The 25,674-nt window shown below is 43.6% G+C and overlaps 1 protein-coding gene across 7 annotated transcripts in view; it reads right to left on the bottom strand.

Moving 5' to 3' along the window:
• Window positions 1–25,674, bottom strand: part of FAT1 (FAT atypical cadherin 1) — a 161,738-nt gene that overhangs the window by 49,052 nt on the left and 87,012 nt on the right. For all 7 annotated transcript variants that reach the window (XR_007245670.1, XM_048510079.1, XM_048510083.1 and 4 more), the window contains exons 5-7: window positions 11,241–11,570; window positions 10,401–10,611; window positions 6,535–6,674 (exon numbers count right to left, since the gene is read on the bottom strand). Coding sequence is in view for 6 of the 7 variants with exons in the window: in XM_048510079.1 (XP_048366036.1) it covers window positions 6,535–6,674; window positions 10,401–10,611; window positions 11,241–11,570 (681 nt within the window). In the remaining variant the exon portion in view is untranslated. The remainder of the gene's footprint in view (window positions 1–6,534; window positions 6,675–10,400; window positions 10,612–11,240; window positions 11,571–25,674) is intronic.

Raw genomic sequence — 25,674 nt, 5'->3', positions numbered from 1 at the left:
AAGGTTGGTTACTTTGGCATCATAGGGACTCAACTACTGCTCTGGAATAAGCAAGACATGACTCTGACTTCTGTTCATAAGCTTTTTACGTCTGTTAGGCAGTTAACAACACTTCTGCAAACTTGAGCCCATGCACCATACCCATCTCCTCCGTCTTCCCCTGCCTCCCTTTTATCTCCCTCAGGAGATTCCATCCTTCCTGATGCAAACCGTCTGTCAAACCCTGGCCTAGGACTGGCTCTTCATCTCGCCTGGGCCTCATTCTTGATTGCAGCCTGGCTAGGGCTGAAGCAGCCCCACCCCAATCTCTAAGGTTGCTGAGGACTGCTGATTGCCTCATCCATGGACACATCCATGCCTCATCCATGGACACATTGCCATCTACCACCAGGTGAAGACTTTTGTTTTGTCTGGTGTTCCTGCCTTGTTTTAATTGTTGTTTTATGCACTTATCACTTTTTTAGTTTTGATTTTAATTGCTTTTATGAATTGTTTTTTTAAAAAATGTTGTTAACTGTCAGCTGCCTTTGTCTCTAACAACATTACTTATATGTAACAAAATCTAATAAAATAATAACAGGAAGAAAATAGTGTGAATATCTTCAAAGGGGGCATGGCTCATTATCTTCCATGTTATCTGCCAAACTTGACGCTTGGTTGAGGACAGATTTACAACTGCTGATTTGTTATGAGATGGTGCTCCAAGAATAAGGATGCCCTGAAGTTGAGGTCAGATATTATACATGTATTCCTAGCTCGAAAAGCTATCTTACCTATACTGGAGGTAAGGGCTTGTCAGTCATGTTATTGTGTGTATACATGAAAAACTACATTGCACTTTAAAACCCTGAGGTTAAGATTAAAACCTTATTTTGTTTTCAAGGAAGAAGCGTATCATTCCAATTGATTCCAAAGGATAATATGTCCATTAATTTTGCACAATATAATATTGAATATTAGGAGAAACAACACATGGATGGTGACCATTAGGCTTAAAATGCCTATTATTTGTGCTTATTGAAAAACTGATATCTATAGTAATAACTGCTAAATAAATGGGGCTGTAAAATGTTATTCCATAAACATAACTGACTTGCTCAAGCATTTAATTTCATTTCCTATGAATTACAATCTTTATTTAAGGTTGTAACAAAAAAAACATCAGTGTTTGGAAGGACTTGATTCTCCCCCCGCCCAATTATCGCTTTTCTTCCTCAGCCGTCTTTACAATTGTCAGGGTTATTACTGAAAACTCTGCATTCATTTGTTTTCATTCAGCATTTGGCTGCATATAAAAGCTTAACAATAATCTTGCTTACTGCTTCACTATTTTTTAAACAGTTATTTGAATAATTTCACTAAAGCATCAAATGTTCTACAGATGTTCATGGCCTGCAGTCAATTGAAGCCTTCTCATTAAAGGTTTTTTCCCCCTACAACGAGGCCATATATTTGGCTTACTATTTTTACGCAGATACCAATTTGATAACAACATGACTTTTCGCCAGTGAAATTAATCTAACATAAAGAAAAATGGCTGCTAATCAAAGGCTTGTTAAACTTTTATTGTGTTTCAACTGCTTAGCCAAGTATTTTGTGACAAGAATAATCTAAGGCAGCCTGCTGCACTTGAATATATTTTAGGACACGCTCTGTGTAGGAATTTGTAAATCACTGGTGTTTATCATAGTTGTCTAACAAATATAGGGTTTTTCAGACATTCAGCACAACTCTGATGTGTCCTGAAACTTGCTTTAATTGTTCTTATCTAAGCAAAGTATGGCTCAATTTACTGTTTAATTCATGTCGCATATCTTCTGAGAAACATGGAAGGGGCGGGGGAGGGGGGGGGAGGGAAATGCCTGAAGAAGAAATCTCTCTAAAACAGAGACTACCAGTAAACTAAAACTTTTTATCATTGTCATCTGGACTGTGGAATTCCCCAGCTCATGAAGTTTGCCAGACCCCTTTGTTCTTTAACACCTATAAGGTTAAGATTTTTTTTTCTTACAACAGACTGCTTTTAGCATTTCTTCACCTTCCCTTGATTATCTTTCAGTTTGTACAACAGATTTTCCTCTCACAACTGACTGCCGATTTTACATTTCTGGGCAGCAGTGTGTGTGAACAAGATATAAGGTATGCATGGACTGTAAGTTAAATATGAACAGCCAGTGTGAAGCAACGACTGAAAAGATTAATGTGATCTTGAGGTGTATCAACAGAGCCATAGCATCCAAATTGCAAGATGCCATAGTCCTGCAATGGTCAGGTCACATCTGGAGTATTGTGTGTTGCTCTGGAGGACTCACTTCAAAAAAGATGTGGACAAAATGGAGAAGGTACAGAGGAGAGCAATGAGAATAATCAGGGCCTGGAGACCAAATCCTATGGAAGAGACTTGTGAATGTTTAGTCTGGAGAAGAGGAGGTCAAAGTGGGACATGATTGTTCTTGTGAGTATCTGAAGGTCTGCAACTTAGAGGAGGGCAGGGAGCTGTTCCTGTTGGCAGCGGAGGATAGGAGTCACAAAAAGAAGTTTAAATTATGCAAGGAAAGGTACTGGCTGGATATTAGGAAACACATTTTTTACAATAAGAGTTGTTCAGCAGTGGAACTGGCTACCTAGGGAGGTAGTGAACTCTCACTCACTGGCAGTCTTTAAGAAGCTGGACAAACACTTGTCTTTATGAATGAGGGATATAGCTCGAACATTTCAATATTATTCACCGTTTTTATGCATTTCAAACAAAAATTTACTGAATTTGTCAAAATGATAAATGACTTGGGTCCAGAGGAGCATTGCCAAGGGTGAAAGTATTTCTATCAGCACAGCACGACCTTCTCAGCTTCCCTGTCTCCTAAGACATTCCTTGGGGGTTCCATTTCCCCTAGGGACACTATTTTGAGGCAGAGGACATCTTGAGTTGCATCATGAGACAGGTCACCTTCTGCCCATGGAAAAATATTAAACTTCTCTCACTAAACACCATTACCTCCATCTCAGCTTTCTGAGATAGTATGAATATTTCTAAGAAATTATTAAACAGTATTAATTTCAGGGACAGCTCACTGGCCAATAGAATGCAAATTCCTCTGCACAGGTGTCAAACTCGTGGCCCTCCAGATGTTATGGACTACAGTTCCCGTCAGCCCCTGCCAGCATGGCCAATTGGCCATGCTGGCAGGGGCTGATGGGAATTGTAGTCTATAACATCTGGAGGGCCAAAGGTTTGCCATTACGGCCCTAGAGTCTAGGGCAATGATCAACAGCTGCTGGGTTAGAAGGCACCATATAGAAGCCAAGTGTGCTGCTGTTTGGAAGGATGCGCTACTATCATGCACACACTAGAAAGGTCCTAACTCTGGGCCCTCCTATTCCTGTCATGTGACTCAAATATCATATGACTGCAGCTCAGTGGGTCTCATGCTAACAGATATTAAAGGTGGGCCTTCCATGTGAAAATGTTGACAGAACTGTTTTAGGATCTTCCAGTGCTATTAAGATGAAGCCTTCTTCCCAAGACCTACAGATGTTTCAAAACAGCAGGTTCAACTCAGAACCTTATTACATTTCAAAGAGGTTTCGGTGCAGGGGAGCCCGCTCTGACATGAAGGAGGGCAGGGAAAAAGAGCTAGCAATCTCAGGTGGTTGCGTAAGGTTGTGTAGGAAGACAGAGAAAGAGGAAAAGAAAGAGACAAAGAAAAGTGAAGGGTGGAGTAGGTAATCCAGGAATGTGCTACTCTTCTTGAGACAGGAATAGGACTGGGGAAAGGGGTGGTCCCAGTCCAAAGGAAGAGGAAGGAAGTTCATTTCCTGCCTCACCAATTGAACACTGGGAACCACTCACAAGATGTCCTCTAGCTCAGGGGAGAAGGACTCTTCATGGGTAAGTACCAATGGTCATTTTCTCAGGGGTTGTCACATTCCTCTCAGACTATATCATTTTCCCAGAATAGATAAAAAGTAGGAAGCATCTCAAAAAGACAACCATTAAAAGCTAAGGAATGATTGATATGTGATAGTGCCCACATGGAATTCATTAGCTGCCATACTCTGCAGTAGGCCAGACTGTGAGTCTTCCTCCCTCGTACAAGTTGATTCTATCTCACAAGCACATGCAACTGCCTCATCCTGAATCAAACCATTGATATATCAAGCTCCGTACTGTGTCTGCTGACTGGTGGCAGCTCTCTTGATCCCAAGTACAGGTCTTTTACGTCACCTACTACCTGGTTCTTTTAATTGGAAATGCCAGGGATTGAAAACAGGACATTCTGCATACAAAGAATATACTCAACCACTGATCATAGGCCCTAGATCACTTAGTTCCTTACCTCCCAAAATCATTCCCTGCAGAGGCCATTCAATCTGATTGTTGTATAACATTACGAAGAGAGGGAGCAACTACATTTGCCTATTTCCCCCTTCCCTCACTATTGCTTTGATATTTTTACTATATTTTTGTTTTGTTTACTATATTTTTAATAACACTTCTCCTTGTTGCTCAACGTGGTTTACAATAAAGCAATCAAACCTGACATATTAAACGTGAACCTAATCAAAATAATTAAAACTCCTCAAGGAAAAGCCAGCCTAAACAATCCAGCTTTATACTGCCACCATTTTTCTCTCCCCTCATTTCTAATATCAGTAACCCTCATTGCTGAGTGACATGTCTTATCTCTTCCATTAACATCCTGAGAGCCAAGCAGGGAGGAGCCAGGTGCAGCTCTACCTCCAATGGTAGAATAGCTATTGCATAGATAGGTTATATCCATTATTTATAAGCCATTATTTTAATTCTGCTTGAACTCATTGGTGCAAAGGCTCTATACAAATGAAGTGTGATTAATTAAATGGGCTGTAACTGAGGCATTCCTTCCGCGTGAATCCAAGGGCTCTTAAACTTTGCTCATCAAGATGGAGGACAATTTCCTCTGATTATTTCTTCTCAATTCCATTCTTTTGTGCCAAATGCCTTTTGAGGGGCATGTGATGATACAGTTAGATGAAGCAGGGAGCAAAGATTCATTTCAAAAGTACAACTCCACATTTTTGTAAGTCCATGCAATTGTATGGAGTGGCTTATCAAATGGACTACCATTATTGCCTTATAACAGCCCATGTCCATTTTTTTTTTAATTTACCATCATTGCATTGACTAATTCATGTGGAGGGTGCTCTAAGTTACTTCCACATCGGACATACAATGTGCGCACCTGGGGTCACCAAGCTTTTCATTAATGAGAGCTAATTCTAAATAATGAATAATATCCTGAGCTACTCTGCTGGGATGTTGCCAAGTTTTTTCTGTCCTAGAAATAGAAGATGGTGTAAGAAGAAGTTATCAGTTAAGCAGTGCAAGAGAAAAATCCTATAAAACTAAAAAAAGGAGGAGGTGGAGCCCAGAGTAGATCTTTTCATGGGTTTTCTTGAGAATGTAGCAGCTATTCTGCAGCTGGTGAACTACCATAGCTCCTAAGCTATCTGTTGAAGGCCTCTGATGCAGAACATTCCTTATTAAGAAGATAAGAACAGTTGTCGTTTCACTTGGGAATCATACACCAAACTCACCTGTGGTAACAATAAAACTGTATTCTTACTCTAATGTTTATCTTAGCTGCGTTATGAAAAAGCTGACTTATATGAAAGCTAATATCACCACTCAAGTACTACACCCAAATAGTAGATAATAAGTTCAACGAAAAACCTGTGGCATGAAAGTAGCAGATGTAGCTATGAAGACTATACTAGAAGGGTCACCGGAGAATCTGGATGGGGTAAACTACTAAGATCCAAGTCAATGTATGCTTTAAGGTAGTATTACATTACAGGGTTACTCATCCACACAAAAAAGTTATCTACCACTCACAGGACTGTTTCATGATCATCCTAGAGTGTTGCACAAAAATAGTGAAACTAAATCAAGATGTTTTTAGGTTTATCTTGCTTGTGCAACATCTGGTACCAACAGAAGAATGGGATCTGACACAGAGCCAAATTATTATTCCAAATTGTTGTGCAAGTCTTGCCAAGTGTCTGTGGAACAACACTGGGGCTGTTTTCCTTCTACTTACAATTCTTTGGTACAATACACTATTTTCAAAAATAACAAATATTGCATCCTATAGTTTTGCTATAACAATGTTCAGTACCTTGATCACAATGCTGATTTCAAGATATTGATCCTCTCTACTTTTGGCTGGTTTTTGGGGTGTCTTAAATTATTAATCCTTTCCTTCCCTAGTGAATAGTCATTTGGAAAGATTGGTCTCTCTCTCATTTACCTTTCTAATTTCTAGAACCTGATATGACTTTAAATGTGTCGATTCAGAAGGACGTTCTCTACTTACACATAATCTCCTTCCTTTAGCTAACCAACATTAAGGATACTGTAGTTTGTACAGGAAATCACTTCCCTTTCACATAAAGATCCTCTAATTTCTACACTACATAATTCTTCCCAAGGGAGAAAAGGGGGACAGTCAGAAAGTCTTCTCTCAATAGACATGTCATTAGAAATTCCATTACCTGAGTGCCAATAGTTCTGGTTCCATCTGTTGCTTCTACTGTCAGGTTGTAATTTGATTTCTGTTCTGCATCGAGAGGTCTAGCAACAATGACGGTTCCAGTGCCCTTGTCCACATCAAAGCGGCTGTCATAGTTGCCACCTGGTTCAAGAAATTGTAAGAGACAGAAGTTAATAAAATGTTGCTTTGCTATATGATTTCATGAAGATACTTATTGCTATGATGCTTAATACAAGAAAATCAGCTCTGAAACATCTGAAGTTTTGTGTTCTATTTGTCAAAAACAACAGACAGCTACTAGGAGCAGACAGTTCACACCCTTTTGTATCAATCATAACCACAATTTATTTGGCACAGAACTCTGCACCAGGAGATTTTTTTTTCATTCTTTGAACAATTTAGTTTCTTTTAAAAGGTGGGATGCGTGACCACCTTATGAAGAAGACTACAATTATGGACTCCACTGTCCTCAGTGAGGTTTTTTTTTGGTAGCCCATGTCATTTGGGGACTCTTACTTCCAAAGATGCATAGCTCTTTTCAAGCCATTTCTAAAATACATGTTCAAGCTGAAGAAATTCATTAGAATACTGGATATTACCTGCCCTGGTACATTTATATTTAAAAAGTTTTCTTGCTTAAAACAAGGACCTGTTGAGCCATGGGTACACATGTTAAAATATTAGCCATGATTACCATGGGTGCAGTCCATTGAGCACTGCTGCTACTGAAATGTTATTGAATATATGTGGCTTATTCAAGAATGATGCTCTGTAGATTATGCACCAATAGACTGGAATGAAGTAGGACACTGACGGGAAAGCTTAAGGGGAAAATTGAATTGAGGGCACAAAAGGAGCTCAACATTATAGAAGGGCTAACCATTTTTTTCTGTTCCACAGATTTATTTTATCCTTTTAGAAAACCTGAAAGTGTCCAGAGAAACACAGCTCTGAAATATAGTTCAATAACACCGTTAATAACCTGAACATTTAATGGATCAACATCATATTTGTGATACATACTGCCTCAAACAATGCAACAGCTACACAAACTAAAAGTTAATTGTGATAAATACTAATCATTTGCTTCCATTGATTTTACTTTTAGACATACTATTTGAATAAGACAAAATTTCCACTGTTATCAACCCAACTCTTGTAATGGCAAAATCATTTGTCCTATTATGAATATATTTCTTCTACTCTTTTGTCCATGTTTAAAGCATAAAGTCGTTTATTAAAAGAATCAAGAATGACTCTGTAATTAGAAATTTCAGTTATGTCCTGTCTTGAGTGACATGTCCAAACCCCACCCTCCCTGGGCTCCACCCTAAATGTCCAGGAATTTCCCAGTCTGGAACTGGTAACCATTCCCTCAGTCCTTATCATAAATAAATCATAGAAATAAGCCTCACTTATTTAACTGGTACCCAACGCCAAGTAAGTGTAATCTGGGATTGCATGTTCATTTTAACAAATCAGAAAATAGAATATTTTAAGATGTTTCTGCATTTCAGGCAAAACAACCAGATGGATGGGCTCAATGTTGCCTCAGCACAGGCTATTCAATGCTGCTCAATTTCTTGTGAACGCTGTACAAATCATCTCTGCCCACCTTTCCTAATGGCTCAAGATGGTTAACAATACAAAATGACAATCCCCCCCCTCCTGCACACAACCTAATAGGACCTATTAAATCCTAATAAAATTTAATAATTGAAATAAAATGTCTGCAACCTACACTATTAAAAGCTATGGTGAATAAAGGAGCAACATTTCCAAGGTTGATGCCACCCTCACTCCTCAGACAGCCTGACCCATAAAGTAGGAATACAAAGAGGTGTGAATGGGCATCTAGGAACATATGCCAGCTAGTTCAGAGGTAGATCTCCAATGTCCTTCATCTACGGGTTTCTAATCCCACTAGCCCTGGTTTCTGACTCAATTACCATAATGAACACAGGATCCTTCCTTCCTGTGCATGGCTTGGCCAAATCAGCATGGCTGACACTTGAAAAGGCATCCATCTAGCAATGCCCTAGAATTCTTACAAAGATACACCCCAATATCAGCTACAGAAGCAGCATTTAGCCCATCAATCTAGGTGCACTGAAAGTACAGAATGAACCATTCGGGGCTAAACTTAAACCATCATTTCATATTGATGGTTTAACTGAAATGTGGCATGGAGCAACGGTAACAATAAATCCAAAAGCAAGAAAGTAAAGAAAGGAGAAAAGAAAGAAAACCCTGCCAGAAACGAAAACACCCATGTCTTTTTCTAGTGTTATTAGATTATTCTCAAATGGTTATGTTTTCACTTTAGATCTCATAATCTGGCAATGAATTATGCGATCTCAGCAGATACCTTCTGCTGTACAGTTCAGGTCACAAGCCATCTGAAAGATGTAAAAAACTTCACTAGCAAGCTTGTCTCCTGGCACAGCCAAAAAGAAAGAAAGCATGGAAAGAAAGCACAGAAGAAAGAAAAAAAAGACGTCAATCAAATTAGTTCATGCCATTAGTAAACAGTTAAAATGTGCAACAAAGACATTTTAAAACAGAGTCTAAAACATCCTAACAAGGTGTGTTCGCAACTAAATAGGAAAACATTACCTAACTGGTTACAGTTTTTGACCCACAATAATTCTCTCTCCCATTATGCTACTTATTGTGCAGATATGTATAACTAATGGAATTTACAACACTCTGTGGGATGCAGTTCCATACAATTTGATTCTAAGACCTACTCTTTGACACTGGGCATATCTACTGGTCTTGTGCAGTCCATGGGTTTCACCCATGGATCCTTAAGAGATCCAGACTCACTGGAGTCAACACAAACATACTTACTGGTTGTGGTGGGTTTTCCGGGCTGTGTGGCCGTGGTCTGGTGGATCTTGTTCTAATGTCTCGCCTGCATCTGTGGCTGGCATCTTCAGAGGTGTATCACAGAGAGAAGTCTGTTACACACCGTGTCTAGTGTGTAACAGACACACTAGTGTGTAACTAAACACAGTGTGTAACAGACTTCTCTCTGTGATACACCTCTGAAGATGCCAGTCACAGATGCAGGCGAAACGTTATGAACAAGACCTAACAGACCACGGCCACGCAGCCCAGAAAACCCACCATAACCAGTTGAATCCGGCCGTGAAAGCCTTCGACAATGCAACCAACATACTTAGTTAATCACTGTAAGTTCTTCAAAGAAATTAATAGTGGCAAACATGGCCTCCCTTATGCATTTTATCCTCACAACCCTCCTACCTTGTGAGATAGATTACAGTCTGAGAGTGTGAATGACATAAATTCACTCAGCAATCTTTGAACTGATCAGGGTTCTGAACCCGTACTTTCCCATTTCTAATCTGACACACTCACCATGACACCACACTGGGTCTATGACCCTGGATGCTGGCTCTGGCCCATCCACAACCAGGCCAGGTGAAGTAGCTAGAGCTTATTGTGGACCATCCACCAGGCGTCACAGTTTTGCCAGGATAAGGTCTACCCTTTTAGAAATACTTGGGCTACTAGTGAACCTATTACACACACTAAATTATAAAAATCACAAACAATATTTAATCAAAACTCTTTTTTCATGACATACAGCGAGTGTTCAAAATTAAAACCCTCCTACAATCTGATTTAGTTTAATTTAGGGAGACAACATTGGTTGGATTTATTTCTCCCATTGTTCTGGACTGGAATTATGCACTATGTTTAGAAATTCCCCATCATATGGAAGCGGGACTAGAAGGTTTAAAATTGTCCAGAAAAAAAATCAAATAATTTAAATAGTCCAGAAAAATAGTCCGGAAAAATCAAATAATTTAAAATGAGCAAAACTTGAAACGGTCTTACCTGTAATTTCAAACCAAAGTGGTGTGCCAAGTGGCTCAACAGTTATTACACCAATCATGTGAGCTACCGGATCACTTTCCATGACAGTAAAAGAAAAAAATGATTCCTCAAAAACAATTGGTTCAGGAGCAGGACTGGGCTTTGGGATCCATTCTATGTGAAGCCGAGTTGTTGATGATTTCTGTGGACGACCATTATCCACCGCTTTGATCTATGGCATATCAAAAGAGTTTACTTATTTTTAATTCCATAAGTGAAAACACAGCAGAAAAATCACTGAGCCATGCACACACACTGAAATTAACACTGACAGTATACACAGTCACATCAGAGGATGACAATTCTTCGAGGCCAAACCCATGAAACAATCCTGAATGCCCAAGAAAGCTTTACAGTGCAATCCTAAAGACCGTTCTAAGCAAACTGATTTCAATGTCCCTCTATTTAGGATTGTATTGGTAGCAATATCCAATGCTGAGTGGCAAACTACCTTTTGAAATATTTAAACAACGAAAGTCAAGTGTCACAGGCAGAAGCTGAGCAGTTCTGTCGATTTTGGCCCAAGACTGCTTTGTTTTTAATCCCCAATGAACAGTTGCTGCAAAGACCAAACAATTCACTTGTATAAAGAAATGAAACTTGACACTGAATTCATTCATATTTTATCAAGAGTGTATTCACACTTAAAAAAAACCCCAACTAATTCATTATCAACTTGATTCTTCTCATTTTTGAATTTTCCAAGCCCTTCAAAGCACTCCTTCTGAATATGACAGGAGAGAATACGTTTTTACAACGTAGGTGGTATATGAATAATGTGAAACTGAAACCTTGACTTACTGTAAGAATGTCATATTCTCCAGCACCAGAGTACTTCTTAGAGGAAACAATTCCTGTTTTTGGTTCAATAAAAAATTTGCCATGCTCGTCGCCTTCCTCAATGCTGTAAGATATTTCTGCATTGGGTCCCTCATCTTTATCAGCTGCCAAAACGCGATAGACAGGATCCCTCCTGGCAATCCTCTCCCTCTCTGGTCTTTCACGTTCCGGCAATTTGATCTGGTAGAACTTTTGCAAGAACTGAGGTTTATTATCATTTTCATCTAATATCTTAACTACGACACGGGCAAGGGTTGATTTTGCTGGGATGCCGTTGTCTGCAACTGTTACCTGCCGAGGACAACAAATAATGTTACAAAAGTAAATAACGTGATCATTGCATTCGTAGGAACCACGATAAACATTTTCATATAATACTTCATCATTAGTTTTTCAATCAAAATATTAAGTTGTCTCTCCATTTCTCTTCTACCTTTAATCACTGATCTAATCTTTAACCACTGATCTAGTCTTTAACCACCAATCTTTGTATCAATACTGGCATAACAAGGTATAGATCAAAGCTCTTTGATACTATAAAACTCCTATGAAACTTTGTTAAATTTTGGAAGAGTTTACAATATTTTAAAGTATTTATTGCCACTACAGTGTTAATTCTCTCCCCCCCCCCATGAGCTTAGCAATTCATTCGACACTGTTCACAAAACACATTTTTGTTGCTTCACAAATAAATAATTCATCAAGTGCACCCTTTCTAAGTTGAGAAGATCATAACTTAAAAGAAAGCAACACCCTCTGAAATGCCATTATGGTATTTCCATATTGAAATGTGTGAATATGTCACATGACCTATTTTGTCAGTTAACCTGCTACCCCCCCCCCCCCCGGCAATCCTGGCTTGGATCCACTGAAGGATGGCATTTTAGCCAGCAGACAGATCTGTCACCCCTCTTTCTGCAGCCCCAAACACTCCCCACCCTAAGTGCTGATTCTGAGGCACAGGGGACACAGAGAACTAACATATTTGGGGTTTTTTTTTTGGGGGGGGGGGATTGGCAAAAATCACCCTTCTTCTATTTATAGATTTATCTGCAGAATCCGGCCACCAACCTAAACCTCTTCACTTCCTGCTCAAACCTGTTATTTTTTGCAAGCCCACAGTGCATACAGCTTTGTTGCTGTATTTGCAAGCCATGCAGTGTATTTATTTTATTTAATTTATTTGACAGATAGGCCAATCTTCCCTGTTGGACGGTCTCAGTGCAGCTCACAACAACCCATACAGTATTAACATCAATGACAGTACAAATGTTTCAGCACCTCAATACTAAAAGTTAATCCATTCAGTTGGAGAAATACATTTACCAAAAAACAGAATGTCTAAACGAGGAAACCAAGCAAGAAGGAAAATAAGAAAGGGGAACAGGAAGGGGGAAAGAGGGATAGGAGAGGAAAAGGGAAATAAGAAAGGGGAAGGGGAAAAGGGAAACGAAAAGTGAAAAGGAGGCCAGCCACATTTGGACACTGCTGCAGCCCTCAACCATAGGCCTGGCAGAACATTTCTGTCTTACGGGCCCTGCAAAACTATAGCAAGTCTTGCAGAACTTGTGACTTAATTTGAAAGAGTTTTTCATAAGGCCATGGCCCGAGCTGAAAATGATCTAGCCCTAGTTGAGGACAGACAGACATTTTTCAGGCCAGAGATCATCAGTAAGTTATTTGCTGAGCAAAGCGCTCCTTGCAGGAAAGGAATATAGGGAGAGATGTTCCCACAGATGTTCTCCTCTGCTTTTTCTTTCTCAAACGTATAGCAGCAAGTGTTACCTGCAGAGACAGCGTCTGAGGTTGATCAACAGACAAGTACTAACAATGCACCATTCCAAAGCCCATGGAGTACTGACACAGCAGTTGAAATTAATATACCCTGTTCAGGATAAAGATGACAGGAGATTTGTGATTCACCATTTCCTGGACCGTCTTTGTTCTAAAATGTTCTTCTTGAGTCCTGGTGCCTACCTAGTTCTGTCCCCAAGGCACTAGGATCCAAGTTGAGTATTCTGGAACAAAGATGGTCCAGGAAATGACAGATGAATCCACAAATCCCCTGTCATCTTAATCCTGAACAGGGTATCGACCAGGGGTCTGCAACCTGCGGCTTGGGTCCTCTCAACCTCCTTCAGAAAGTCGCCCTGAGGGTTAATGGGAAAGAATCCCTATTCCTAGAGAGGCACAGCCCGAGATGGCTATTCCAAGCCACTTCCGGCTTCCCTGTCCCAGCTGCCTGGTTGGCTGAAACCAGTGATGATGGCACAGAGTGGGGGCAGAGCACCGCTGGTGGATCCTCTTGAACAGGTGAGCGGCGAAGGGCGGGAAACGGGAGGGAGTTGCAGGAGCACAGATTTTCAGAGCAATCCTAACCTCAGTCCACCACCCCCCTTGAATGGGGCGAGTCAGGGGTTGACCCTGCTTTGGGTGGCCTCATCTCCCCCTTCCCCGGATCCTTCTTGGGGGGGCGGGACCACATGGGGGACCCCAGCAGAGCCACCTTGGGTTGCAGCCCCCCCAGCAGCCCCACTGAGCTCCAGGGGCTTTCCTGGCAGAGGGCAGCCTGGCTGAGTCCAGGTGAGAAAGACGATGTCAGATTTTAAAGGAGTTATTACCTGCAGCCCTGCAAGGTTGCACTCGTTGGGGCTGTTTGATGGGGAGGCGGGGGTGGGTGGGAATTGTTTGCTTCTGCATTGCCAAGGAGGGCGGGAGCACATGGGGAAAGCCTTGCACGTGGATCTTGGAAGGTTTACTTCAGAGTAAGCCAGTGGAGGGTAAGCTTGTAGATCGTGGAAGGGAGGAAGACCAGGATCATCCTCAGCCATGGTTGTCGCGGGTTTCCAACTCCCGGCTGGCAAATCCCAGGACATTTGAGGGTAGATTCTCAGAAGCTGTGACTTTTGGGCCCAGGGTGGGGCCATGCTCAGTGATGAATATGGCTGTTGAGTCCACCCTCCATGGCAGACATTTTCTCGGGGGGGGGGGAGTTCAGCCCCCCCAGAAGTTGACAACCCCATCAAAGGCACCATTTTTGATCCATCATCCAAGTGGAATTTGAGGGGGTTCTTTGGGGGGGGGGCATAATCAGTGTCTTTCAACACAAGAAAAGAGAAATGTGTGAAATGGGGGTTCTATTGAATCATGTACAAAACATGATTCATTTGAATCATGTACAAAACAACAGGCTTTTTACCCCGCTTTTTTTTTACTTTGATGGGTAAAAATGGGCCCCAAAGAAGGGAACTTCTCCCTGCATGAGATTATATACAGTGTTATGGTCGTTTTAGATGTCAGAAAGTATTTGTGGCTCCAAGTGTTTTCTTTTCCATGGAAAATGGGTCCAAATGGCTCTTCGGGTGTTAAAGGTTGCTGACCCCTGGTATAGACCCTGCTCTGGGATATCAGAACGGTCCATTGGTTACTTACCGAGAAGGGACCTTCTACGGACGGAAGGAGGACGCCTTGTTTGGGTTATTTTCCAACCGGAACTCAGGGAGGCAGGATCTCAAATCTTGTTACTTCCCGTGATTCGCCCGGACGTCCCTTTGATCTCCAGTAGACGCCTGTCAGAGCAGTAATGGCACTCCCCTCTCTACAATAACAGGAAGTGCTCACGAAAGAAGGTAACAAGAACATAACGAGGAAACAGTAACGTCAACAATAAACATTAACTATGAACAGAGCGAAGTCGTGAAATTGCCCTAATGTCAGATTTTCCTATTTGCATGAGGTCTGCCCATTTCGGGAGAATTGCGTGGAGGAGTATTGGGGATTAATAATGATCCGGGGAGGGCCAAGGCGTCCTCCTTCCGTCCGTAGAAGGTCCCTTCTCGGTAAGTAACCAATGGACCGTTCTACTGGCGGAGGAGGACGCCTTGTTTGGGACCTCCCAGAGCAGTGTCCCTCAACGGGTGGGTCAGGATCAATCCCCAATAATATGCTCCAGCACCCTTCTACCGAAGGTGGCCTCTGAAGCTGCTATTGTGTGAATTTTATAATGTCTGATGAATGAAGACACCGATGACCAAGTGGCCGCGCGGCAAATGTCTAGGACTGAGACCTGCCGTCTCAAAGCTGCATTAGTAGCCGTGCTCCTTGTAGAGTGGGCTGTAATTCCTGGTGGTACGGGTTGGTCAGTGGCTTTATAGGCCTCTATAATGCATGCCTTGATGGTTCGGCTGATGGCCGCTTTAGACATTTGTTGTCCTATGTTAGGCTGCGTAATGTTGATGCATAGGCTGCTGGATTTACGAATGGGCTCGGTACGGATTATGTACGCTTTCAGGGACCGTCTAACGTCCAGGTTATGCCAGTTCCTTTCTTTTGGGTGAGTAGGATTGGGGCAGAAGTTGGGAACCACAATGTCCTGATTGAGATGAAAGGTGGATTTAACCTTAGGGACAAACGTTGGATCCAGACGAAGTACCACCCTGTCTTGGTGGAAGATGCAGAGGTCTTTGTGTACTGATAATGCATGCAGTTCTGAGACGCGTCTGGCTGAGGAGATCGCCAGGAGGAATAAGGTTTTCATGGGCAGCCATTTCAGGTGTATGGTTTGCACTGGTTCGAAGGGGGACTTCGTGAGTGCCGATAGTACCAGGTGTAGCCTCCAGGTGGGGAATCTGTGATTGACAGGAGGTTGAAGCTGTTGAACTCCTTTCAGGAATCTCAGGACGTCTGAATGTCTAGAGGCCGGGGTCCCTTGGAAGTGAGGCCAAATGGACGTAAGTGCCGCTACGTGGCGACGTAGGGTGGTGCTACATAGGCCCTGGTTGAAGACTTCCTGTAGGAATAGGAGTATCTGGGAGAGATCGGGGGCTTCAGGATTGACTGAGTGTCTCCTGCACCATCTGGTAAAGGCTCTCCACGTACAGTTGTAAATTTTGTTGGTGGAAGATCTGCGTGAAGCGAGGAGGGTGTCAGTTACCTGATCCGAATAGCCGTTCTGTTTTAGCAGTCTCCGTTCAACAGCCATGCGGTTAGGTTGAACCATTGCGGGTTCGGATGATGTACTGGGCCCTGCGTCAGCATGTCGTGAGGTGTTGGTAACGTGAAGGCTGGAGACACCGCTAGTTCCAGAATTGAAGACAGCCATGGGCGTCGTGGCCAGAAGGGGGCCACCAGGATGATCAGGGCCTTCTCTGAGAGGATTTTCCGAAGAACCTTGGGGATGATCGGACTGGGTGGAAACGCATACAGCAATGTTTTGGGCCAAGTGGCTGTCAGAGCGTCCACCCCGATGGCTGCCGGGTGGTGGAATCTCGTCATGAAGTTCGGGAGTTGGTGGTTGTAGGCCGAAGCGAACAGATCTATTTGAGGCTGGCCGAATCTCTGAGAGATCAAGTTGAAGATGTGGGGACTTAGTTGCCATTCCGCCTCTTCGATTGTCTGACGACTCAGCCAGTCTGCCGTGATGTTGAGGCGACCCTGGATGTGTTCCGCCGATATCGAGAGGAGGTGTTTTTCCGACCAGGTTAAGATGTTTATCACTTCCTGGTGTAGTCGGGATGATTTGGATCCCCCCTGATTGTTCAGGTAGGCTTTGGCGGATGTGTTGTCTGTGCGGATAAGGATGTGTGATCCCTTGACCACCGGTAGGAAGTGTTGTAGGGCCAGGAAGATGGCCCTGGTCTCCAGTATGTTGATTGGTAGGGTCTTCTGTTCTGGGGACCATTGACCCTGGATGAACTTGTTTTGTACCGTGGCTCCCCATCCCTGCAGGCTGGTGTCGGTGAATACTTCTATACGGTTTTGATGGAGGTAAACCTTCCCTTTTTCCAGGTTGTGACGCCGCATCCACCAGTTGAGGCTGGTCTTGAGGTGGAGAGGTAGGGATAGGGAGCGGTCTGTCTTGTTCATGATCTGAAATTGGAAGGGTTGGAGGAACTTCTGGAGTGGGCGAGCGTGGAGTCTTCCCCATTGTCGAAGACGGACACCATGAGTCCTAGAAGACTGGCAAGTTGGAGCAGGGATGCTCTCTTTGCTGTGATGATGTGTTTTACCGAGGATTGTATTTTGGATACCTTGGATGCGGGTATGAACAGCGCATTCTTGGACGTGTCTATGATGGCTCCCAAGTGCTCCATTCTCTGGGATGGAGTGGTGATGCTCTTGGCCAGGTTGATTAGGAAGCCGTGTTGTTTCAGGACATCTTGGGATGTGTGGATGGGGACGTGCAGATAAGCCTCTGTCAGGTCGAGGGAGGTGAGGAATTCCCCTGGGCGTAGGTTTTCCACTATTGAACGGAGTGTCTCCATCCAGAAGTGTTGCAGTCTGATGTGTTTGTTGATGAACCTTAGGTTTAGGATTGCTCTCCAATCGCCGTTTCTTTTGGGAACTGTAAAGAAGTGTGAGAACACTCCTGAGGACCTCTCTGATGTTGGAACCCGTTCTATGGCTTTGATTTGAAGTAGATGACGGATGGCTCGACGTGTCCTGTTGGCCTTGGTAAGGCTGGCGTTGTGAGGGAATGCACGGAACCTTGGATTGGGAATCTTGCTGAATTCTATGATGTATCCTGATTGGATGATGTCTCTGGTCCAGTTGTCCACATGTTCGCCTGCCCAGAGGTTTTTGAATAACTGCAGGCGACCTCCGACTGGAGCCGCATAGTCAGGATTTGTTGTTATTGTGGTTGTTTCGGTCGTTTCCGAAGAACTTGCCTGATTTTGGCTGTGAACGAAAGGACTGGTTGTTGTTGCTGTTGTTGGGCATTCTACGAAAGGTCTGCTGCGGTTGCCATCGTCTGCCGTCCTTAGGGGCCCTGGGGAGGGCCCTGTGTGAACGAAAGGTCGAGTTAGGTTTGGAGGAAATGTGTTCTAATCTGAAATACTTGGGCATCGTCTTTTTGTTTCCCTTAGTTTCCACTAGGATTTTGTCAAGTTCCCGGCCGAAAAGGGTTCCCCCTTGGAAGGTGAACCCTGCAACCAGTTGTTTAGAGTGGTAGTCGGCTTGCCATGATCTGAGCCATGCGAGGCGTCTGGGAACCGAGGCGGTTGCGATGGCTTTGGAGATAGCCATGAGGGCATCGAAATTGGAGTCTGCTAAGAAAGAGACTGTCATTAGCACCCTCTCGATCCCCTCCCTGATGCCTTGAGCTGAGGGTGGAATCATGACTAAGAGTCTACGTAGCCAGACAATGCCTGCTCTGGCCATGGTTGCAGATGAAGCTGAGATCTTGAAGGCCATGGCCAGGGTATCATGTAGCCTCTTGAGCACAACGTCCAGACGTTTGTCTAGGGGGTCCTTAATGTTACCCTCTCCATCCTGGGACACCAGGCCCCCTGACTGGAGGGTGGTGACAGGGGCGTCTACCAGGGGTGTGATCAGGAGGCGTTGAACATAGTCTGGAACTGCGTACAGTTTCTTAAAGCTAGAGGGGAAGGTCTTGCTGGCCGCTGGATTGAACCATTCTTTCTTGGCGCATCGCTCAAAGTATTCAGGGAGGGGTAAGCATTCCTTGCTTTGTTCCTCCTGGGGGAAGATCTCTCTTTTACCCTTGGGGACACCTTGACTGGCTTGGAAGGGGTGCTGGAGGAGGCGGAGGGGTCCACCGCGTCCTCAGAATCTTTCAAATCCAATGCAGTGATAGCCTTGGATATCAAAAGGGGGGCGTCTTCCACTTTGAAGAATCTGTGGACTTGCTCTGTGGGAGTGGGTGGGTTTTCCTCCGGTTCAGAGAAATGGTCAGATTTGTCGCATTCCCCTTCACTGGCGTTCTCATCGCCGGGGAATGACAGGGAGTCCCTATGGGATTTTTATTTATTTATTTATTTATTGTTTAAACTTTTTACCGCCCCATCCCCGAAGGGCTCTGGAAGAGTTGGGGGGGGGGAGGGTGAAGAGGAAGAGGAGGGGGAGCTGGCCCTTCTGTGGTATGTCTTATGGTAGGTCCTAATCTCCTCCCTCATGGACTTCCTAAAGAGGTCCACTAATTGTTGTGATGAGGCCTGTTGCCATCCCCCCTGGAGAAGTGGATCGAATGGGGCTGAAGAGGAGGCCCCCTCCCCACTGTCGCGATCTTGCCTGTGCGGAGGTCTGGTCTGAGGATCCTCGATGGAGTCTGCTTGTTCTGGCCCCGTGCCCTCCGCAGCCCCTTCCGGGGTGCTGGCAACGTTCTGGGCCGGCTCCGGGCTCTCCGCGCTGGTTTCTTCTGTGCCCTGGGAGCCTGGGCGAAGAGAGCCGTCTGCGTGGGCCTCTCTTGCCGTTTGTGGCCGTGCAACCTCCTCTGCGTCCCTGCAGGTGGCGCTGGCACTGCGAGGCTGGCCAGTTTTCTTGCTGGCTGTTGCCGCCGGCTGCGCATCCTCCGCGCGCGCCTTCTTCTTGGCGGGCTGTTTTCCCTTCCCGGCCGCCTTCCGAGGCGCCAGTGTGTCGGGCCGTCCCTGCTCTGAGTCGGGAGCATTGTGGTTCGATCGGGTCCTCTCTGCGGAGGACCACGCAAATACCTCCCGAGGAGGCGAAAAATGGTGGGCGTCCATAATGCCCGCGATTTTGGCGGGAACGGAGGAGGAAGGTGGGGGGAAATCCCGGCTTGCGCCAAGGACTCCCTCCCCGACAGAAGAAGAGACGACAAGATAGTCAACAAGAAAGAGAAGAGACAGGAAGGAATACACAAAAATAGGGCAAAAATGAAAAAGCTTGAGGAGCTCGCTCTGAGTGCTGCGCTCCCTGCTAGGCAGGAAAAAATACTGGAGATCAAAGGGACGTCCGGGCGAATCACGGGAAGTAACAAGATTTGAGATCCTGCCTCCCTGAGTTCCGGTTGGAAAATAACCCAAACAAGGCATCCTCCTCCGCCAGTAGAATACAAATTTTCAGGTATTCACAATATCATAGCACTCTGCTACATGTCCTAAAACTACACAAACCCTTGTGTAGCACAGAACAGATGAGGCAATGGGGCCAAGAGAGGCAGGATGGCACAGGAATGAACTGTAAGGATGATGATGGCACCCAACGCTGCCAGGAAGGAAGTTTCATGATATCTGCACCACAACATACAGGGAAGCCCCTCACTAATGAACACTAGAGACACAAACACGGTTATTTTAGCTTCATGCCAAAACTGAAACATTCTTTCAACACCTGCAAAACATCTAATTAAATTAGTTATATCAACATCCAGGATCATGAAGCAACTCAGAAAGTTAGGTACACTTAATTAAATTTCATTTGCTTTAAAAACCGCAGCTCAAATATTACACTTCCGAAGCTGTCAGTTAATTCACCTATCAACTTAGTACATACACAATTACACTTCATGAAGCCCAGCTAACATCCCAGGATACCTGCTTGCAACTGGCATCCCAGACAGCCTTGCATGCAGAGCCAAACCAAGTTTCTTTGGTATGTGTGCTCACCTTTCCTGAAGAAGAGGAAAACAAATAGGGACTGCAGTGAATGTGCTCAACCCATGGACTTCACTGGTCAGTGAGGCCAGTTTTAACACCTGTGGCCTTTCTGAGGTCTGGGCTCCTGGCAGATCCTTCTTTCATGTGGAGTTACTATGAAACCCTTGGGGTCCTGGCCCATAACTGTGACATGGAGTAGGCCCATAGAGGGACCAGGCTTGAGCCTCCTGAGTGTGAAGGGGATGGTGAAGGCTGGGTCAGCAGCTTACACAGTCCAAGCCTCAAGCGGATGACCAATCTAGGTGAGTGGGGGACAAGGACACCCAAGAACAGAAGGGGTGAGTGAGGCGCAGGGGAAGGAAATGTGATAATAGGTGGAAGGATTAGGTGGGAGGAACACTAAAGGTGATCTAAAAGGAAGCCCTAAGAACAGACCATGGAGGAACATTTGCTGGCAAATCAAGAACGATGTTGTCTTGAACAACCAGTTAAAAGGAAGAATCAGGTGATGCAACCCCTTCTCCCATTTTGAGGATACTTCTGTGGTGGTAGGCACCATGTCAGCAAAAGAGGCATAACAGGGGAAGCAGGCAGAGCCTCACAGTAAGAAGCAGTGAAGCTCACCTAATTCTCATAACAGGAGAAACTGACAGGAAAATACTACCAACACAATACCCAGTATTTAAAAGCAAGACACCGTTTCATGGCTTTCTGGTAAAACCCAGGAGGAGGTGCACAGGACGCAGATTTTAGTAATTTTGTATTTGCCGCTATGTAAACAAGAGTGAAATGTGGGATAAATTTTAATGGCAAACAAGGAATAAACTTGCTACTCCATCTGGTCAACACTTTAATGCTCAATTAATTAACCAGATGCGCAGCATTTGGCTCAAGCTGCTCATAGAACTGCCACCATTCTGCGAATGTTTGGGATTCAGCCCAAAACTTACAAAAAACCCCAAACAAACCTATCAACATAAAACAACGCGGGGGGAGGGGCTTTCATTTTTTTCAAAAACAACTCAATGACTATAGCCAAGTGGTAATGAATCTCCTATTTGATACACTGTAGCTTCAACGTTTGGATGACAACGGGGAACAGGAGAGACGACAAGAACCAAATAAACTGGCAACAAGCGCTGGAGAAAATAGATCAGAACATCATCCTGTTCCTTATTATTTTCATAGGACTCACTTTGAACAGGTGATCATGCAGAATTTCTAAACCCTTATCTAATAGCAGCATCTAATAGTTGGAGTTTATTTTACTTTCCTGTTTGCCTGTATTGTGCTCGCATAGCAATGTGACAGCCAATGAAAGTAGTAGTTCCCTTCTGGGTACAGCTCAATGAAGTTCAAAATTATGTTGTCCCACGAATCACGACAAACGGCTGCAGCAGAACAACGCTACGCTTCTTGCAGGTTCCTATGATACAGTGGATCACAGGCCTTCTGGGCAATGTGCAGTTCTAGACCTATTTTTGTCCAAGCTCTTGCATCTGTACTATGCTTCTCTGTGTATACCCTGTGAGCATCCTTGAAAGCCATATTAGTACCCTGAACCTAAAATATGAATAAATATGCTTATGCAATTGCATAAATATCAAGCAAGAACCATGGTGTGTCTGTGTATATATATATACATTTTTACAATGGTAGTATGTCAGTGTAACCCTGAAGGAAGGGCCAAAAATGCTCAGAAGGCAGCATGACTCCAGCACCAGAATTAATGCCACTTGTGACTATATAAGAGGCATTCATACCAATGCAGAGGCCCTTATGCTAGAGTGGGGAGGAGTCTGTGCTGTCTCTGGGGGTGGAGCCAAATTTAGTCAGCTTCCTGCGCCCTTTTGGCCTGGAAACACCCGTATTTGGGGCACCGGCTTATGCTGGCAAAATTAATATATTGAAAGGTATCCCCTTTGAACAGCCATTCACAAACTTTATTAGTATCCAATGACTTAACTGTCTTGTTGGATGAAAGTGAATGTAACTGTAAAATGGGAGCTAACAAAATCAACTGTTGCCGTTCTTCAAGTGCCAATAGCAAAATTTAACTAAACGGTCCTCAGATATACTTACTAGTTTTTGTAATAGAGTCACACTCTGAGATGGGTTCTTGTACAAATGGCAGGGAAGCCCACCTCCAACCATAACAGTGCTGCAGGCGTAGCTTGTGAGAGACCCCCAGAATACTCCTCAGAAATTTGTTCTGGGTGGTTTCTAGTTGTTCAGCTAAACTCAAATTCCATCCCCAGATTTTTGAACCATTAAAAAGTTTGGCAAGTACTTTGTTCTGAAACATCGTTAGGGCTGGCACAACCAACGGGCTACCCTTTAAACAGTAAAATTTTAATAGATCATTCATTGTCCGTTTTGCAGTAATGAGATTGGCATAAAAATAGGTCTGCCATGCTAGAGTGGACTGGAAATTTATACCCAGATATCTGGAGAAAAAAAACACTGTTCTGTTTCCTGACCTTGAATGGCCCATTTGTGCTTGATTTTATTATTTCCAAAAATTACTACAATCATAGTAAGGTAAAATGTGTTGTGGAAGTCGCAGCCAATTGACAGGGACCCCATGATTTTCTACCTCAAGGAGTTTTCAAGGCAAGACATGAGCTGAGGTGGTTTACCAGTGCCTTTCTCTGCACAGCAGCCAGTCTTACTTGTCATTTCCCATCTAAGTACCAGCCCTGCTTAGCCTCTGATGAGATTGGGTTAGTCTGGGCTAGTAGGGCTGCTATGGAGTAACAGTCTGGAGAAAAATAAGGAAAAGGGAAAAGACACAAAGTTGGGGAAAAGCACTTTGCTAGTGTTCTGTAGTTTTAAAAGATTAGAAAGAAATCCAAAAACCTCATATAATTGAGGGTGGAAACTATGATTTGTCACTTATATTCCTAAGTAGAATGCAACCTCTACTCACTAGAAAATGATCCGTATGAGGCAAGAGACACTGGCTGTGGTGTAAATAACCACACACACCACATGGACAAGGTACTTGGGTCTAATCTTTCAAACTTCCAGTGAAAGAATTTTAAGCACAAAACTGTACAATACAGTCAAGATCCTAGAGAGCGGCTGATAGTCACACACTGGGAAAGAATGAATATGGAATACATCTAGCAATCATCCCAATTTTATTTCATGGTAACATTTTAAATAGACTCCTCACAGCTTTAAATGTACCTCTGGTTTATTCATATAACCGTGCCTTTAAATTTCACAACTGACATTACAAAGTTTCTTTCACATACACAGAGCTATGAAACACTATTATGTCTTCAGTGACTATCAAAGATTTCCCTGTGGTTTCTGCAGCCAGCACAGGGAACATCAAGGGCAGAAACAAACACATGGAAAACAGACATGCTGTGAAAATAAAAGGGCCTTTGAATTAGGCCTCAGACAATGGAGTTCCCTCAATTAGAACATTAATCTGCTGCTGAGCAGGAGCCACAACCAGACTACTGAGCGGTATCCTCAGGATTGTCAGGGCTGCCACAAATCTACACTAACTAGTGCAAAGGGTGGGAATCAGTATTTCATATGCAATCAGCACGATGCTGTGCTGCTGTTTTGGAAAAGCAACTGGAATTAAGGACCGTTTTTAAGGACTATTTGGGAACTGTGCAAGATCACTGCAGTGGCCTGGCTCTTCGATGTTAATTATGAACCTGATTGAAAGTATATGAGTGTGGCAGACAGCTTCAACACAGCAAGGAAAAAGAGATCACAGCAGTAAGAGCAGAGCATACTGGGCTGATAGATTTCCACAGTGGAAGGAATGAAGTTCCTAGAAAGCTGTTACCTCTACACACACTGGTGTACAAAGCAGTTTCCCAAAGCAATTAATACATTCACACATGTCTAGGAACCCTGTGAATATTTGCAGTGTGTGTTCACAGTTGTGTGAATGATCAGAGGAAAAAAGAGCCCAGCTGGATCAGAAACATGGTCCATCTCGTTCAGCATGTTGTTTCATGTGGCAGTCAGTTACCCTGGAGGGCCAATGTCCAGGATTTAGAAATCAAGGACTTCCCAAGAAGTTGCCTCCTGAACAGTGCTCCCAGCATTCTCTCTCTCTCTCTCTCTAAAAATCAACCATGCCAGGACTTTGAAGTAAATACAGTGGGTGAATTAAGCCTTCTTCTGAAACGCCATAGCAAACCTTAAGATCACAGGGACGGGCCCTCACGAATCACAGAAGCTCATCTGGTGGGCACACAAGAGAGGGGGCCATTTGGTGGTGGCCTCATAATAATGGAATAGTCTCCTCAGGAAGATGTGGCTCACCCTGTTACTTTTTACCTTTAGGGGCAGTTGAAGACAGTTTTATTTACAACTGCATTTGATTAATCAAACATTTCTATTTATTGTCTGTCCTTTGTGATTTTACATTGCAGTTTTAAATGTATTTTTGCTTTGTATACATTGTAAATACCTTGAGCTGGGCAAAGTATAAAAACAGATAAATGTTTTTACATAACAATTAATTTAAAACAATCAATGGCTGCTTTCTCGGGCAATTTAAGGATGGTGTGGATGAGGAGATACTACTGTCTCAATTTGAATTAGGCCTCAAAGCATCTGATTTTCAGAAACAAAAACATGCTGGAAACACTGTTCAAGGGACCTGAATACAGTTATAACCCTCCAGAAACTCAGGAAATTCTAACCTTTAATAGTTTCCTTATGGGTAAAAAACCAAAAATATTCTACCTTCCCTCTAAAGAAACGGTATGCCATCTCCAAACCTACTCCAAACCTCCACACACACATTTGTTTAAGGAAAAGGAGGATTCAACCTCCCTTCAGGATTCAACGAGTTTGGATTCACACCTTGCCTCTCTCTCCTGTAAAAAATCAAGCAGCTTACAAAATCTTCCCCTCCCCACAACAAGAATCTTGTGAGCAGGTGGAGCTGAGAGAATTCTGAAAGAACTGTGACTGGCCCACAGTTACCCAGCAAGTCTATATGTGAAGCAGGGAAACAAACTTGAGTCACCAGATTAGAGTCCTTTGCTCAAGTGGAG

The sequence above is a fragment of the Sphaerodactylus townsendi genome, linkage group LG10 (assembly GCF_021028975.2).
Source record: "Sphaerodactylus townsendi isolate TG3544 linkage group LG10, MPM_Stown_v2.3, whole genome shotgun sequence".
NCBI lineage: Eukaryota > Metazoa > Chordata > Lepidosauria > Squamata > Sphaerodactylidae > Sphaerodactylus > Sphaerodactylus townsendi.
The sequence above is the reverse complement of the archived record's forward strand: the minus strand, read 5'-3'. Positions and strand labels throughout refer to the sequence as shown.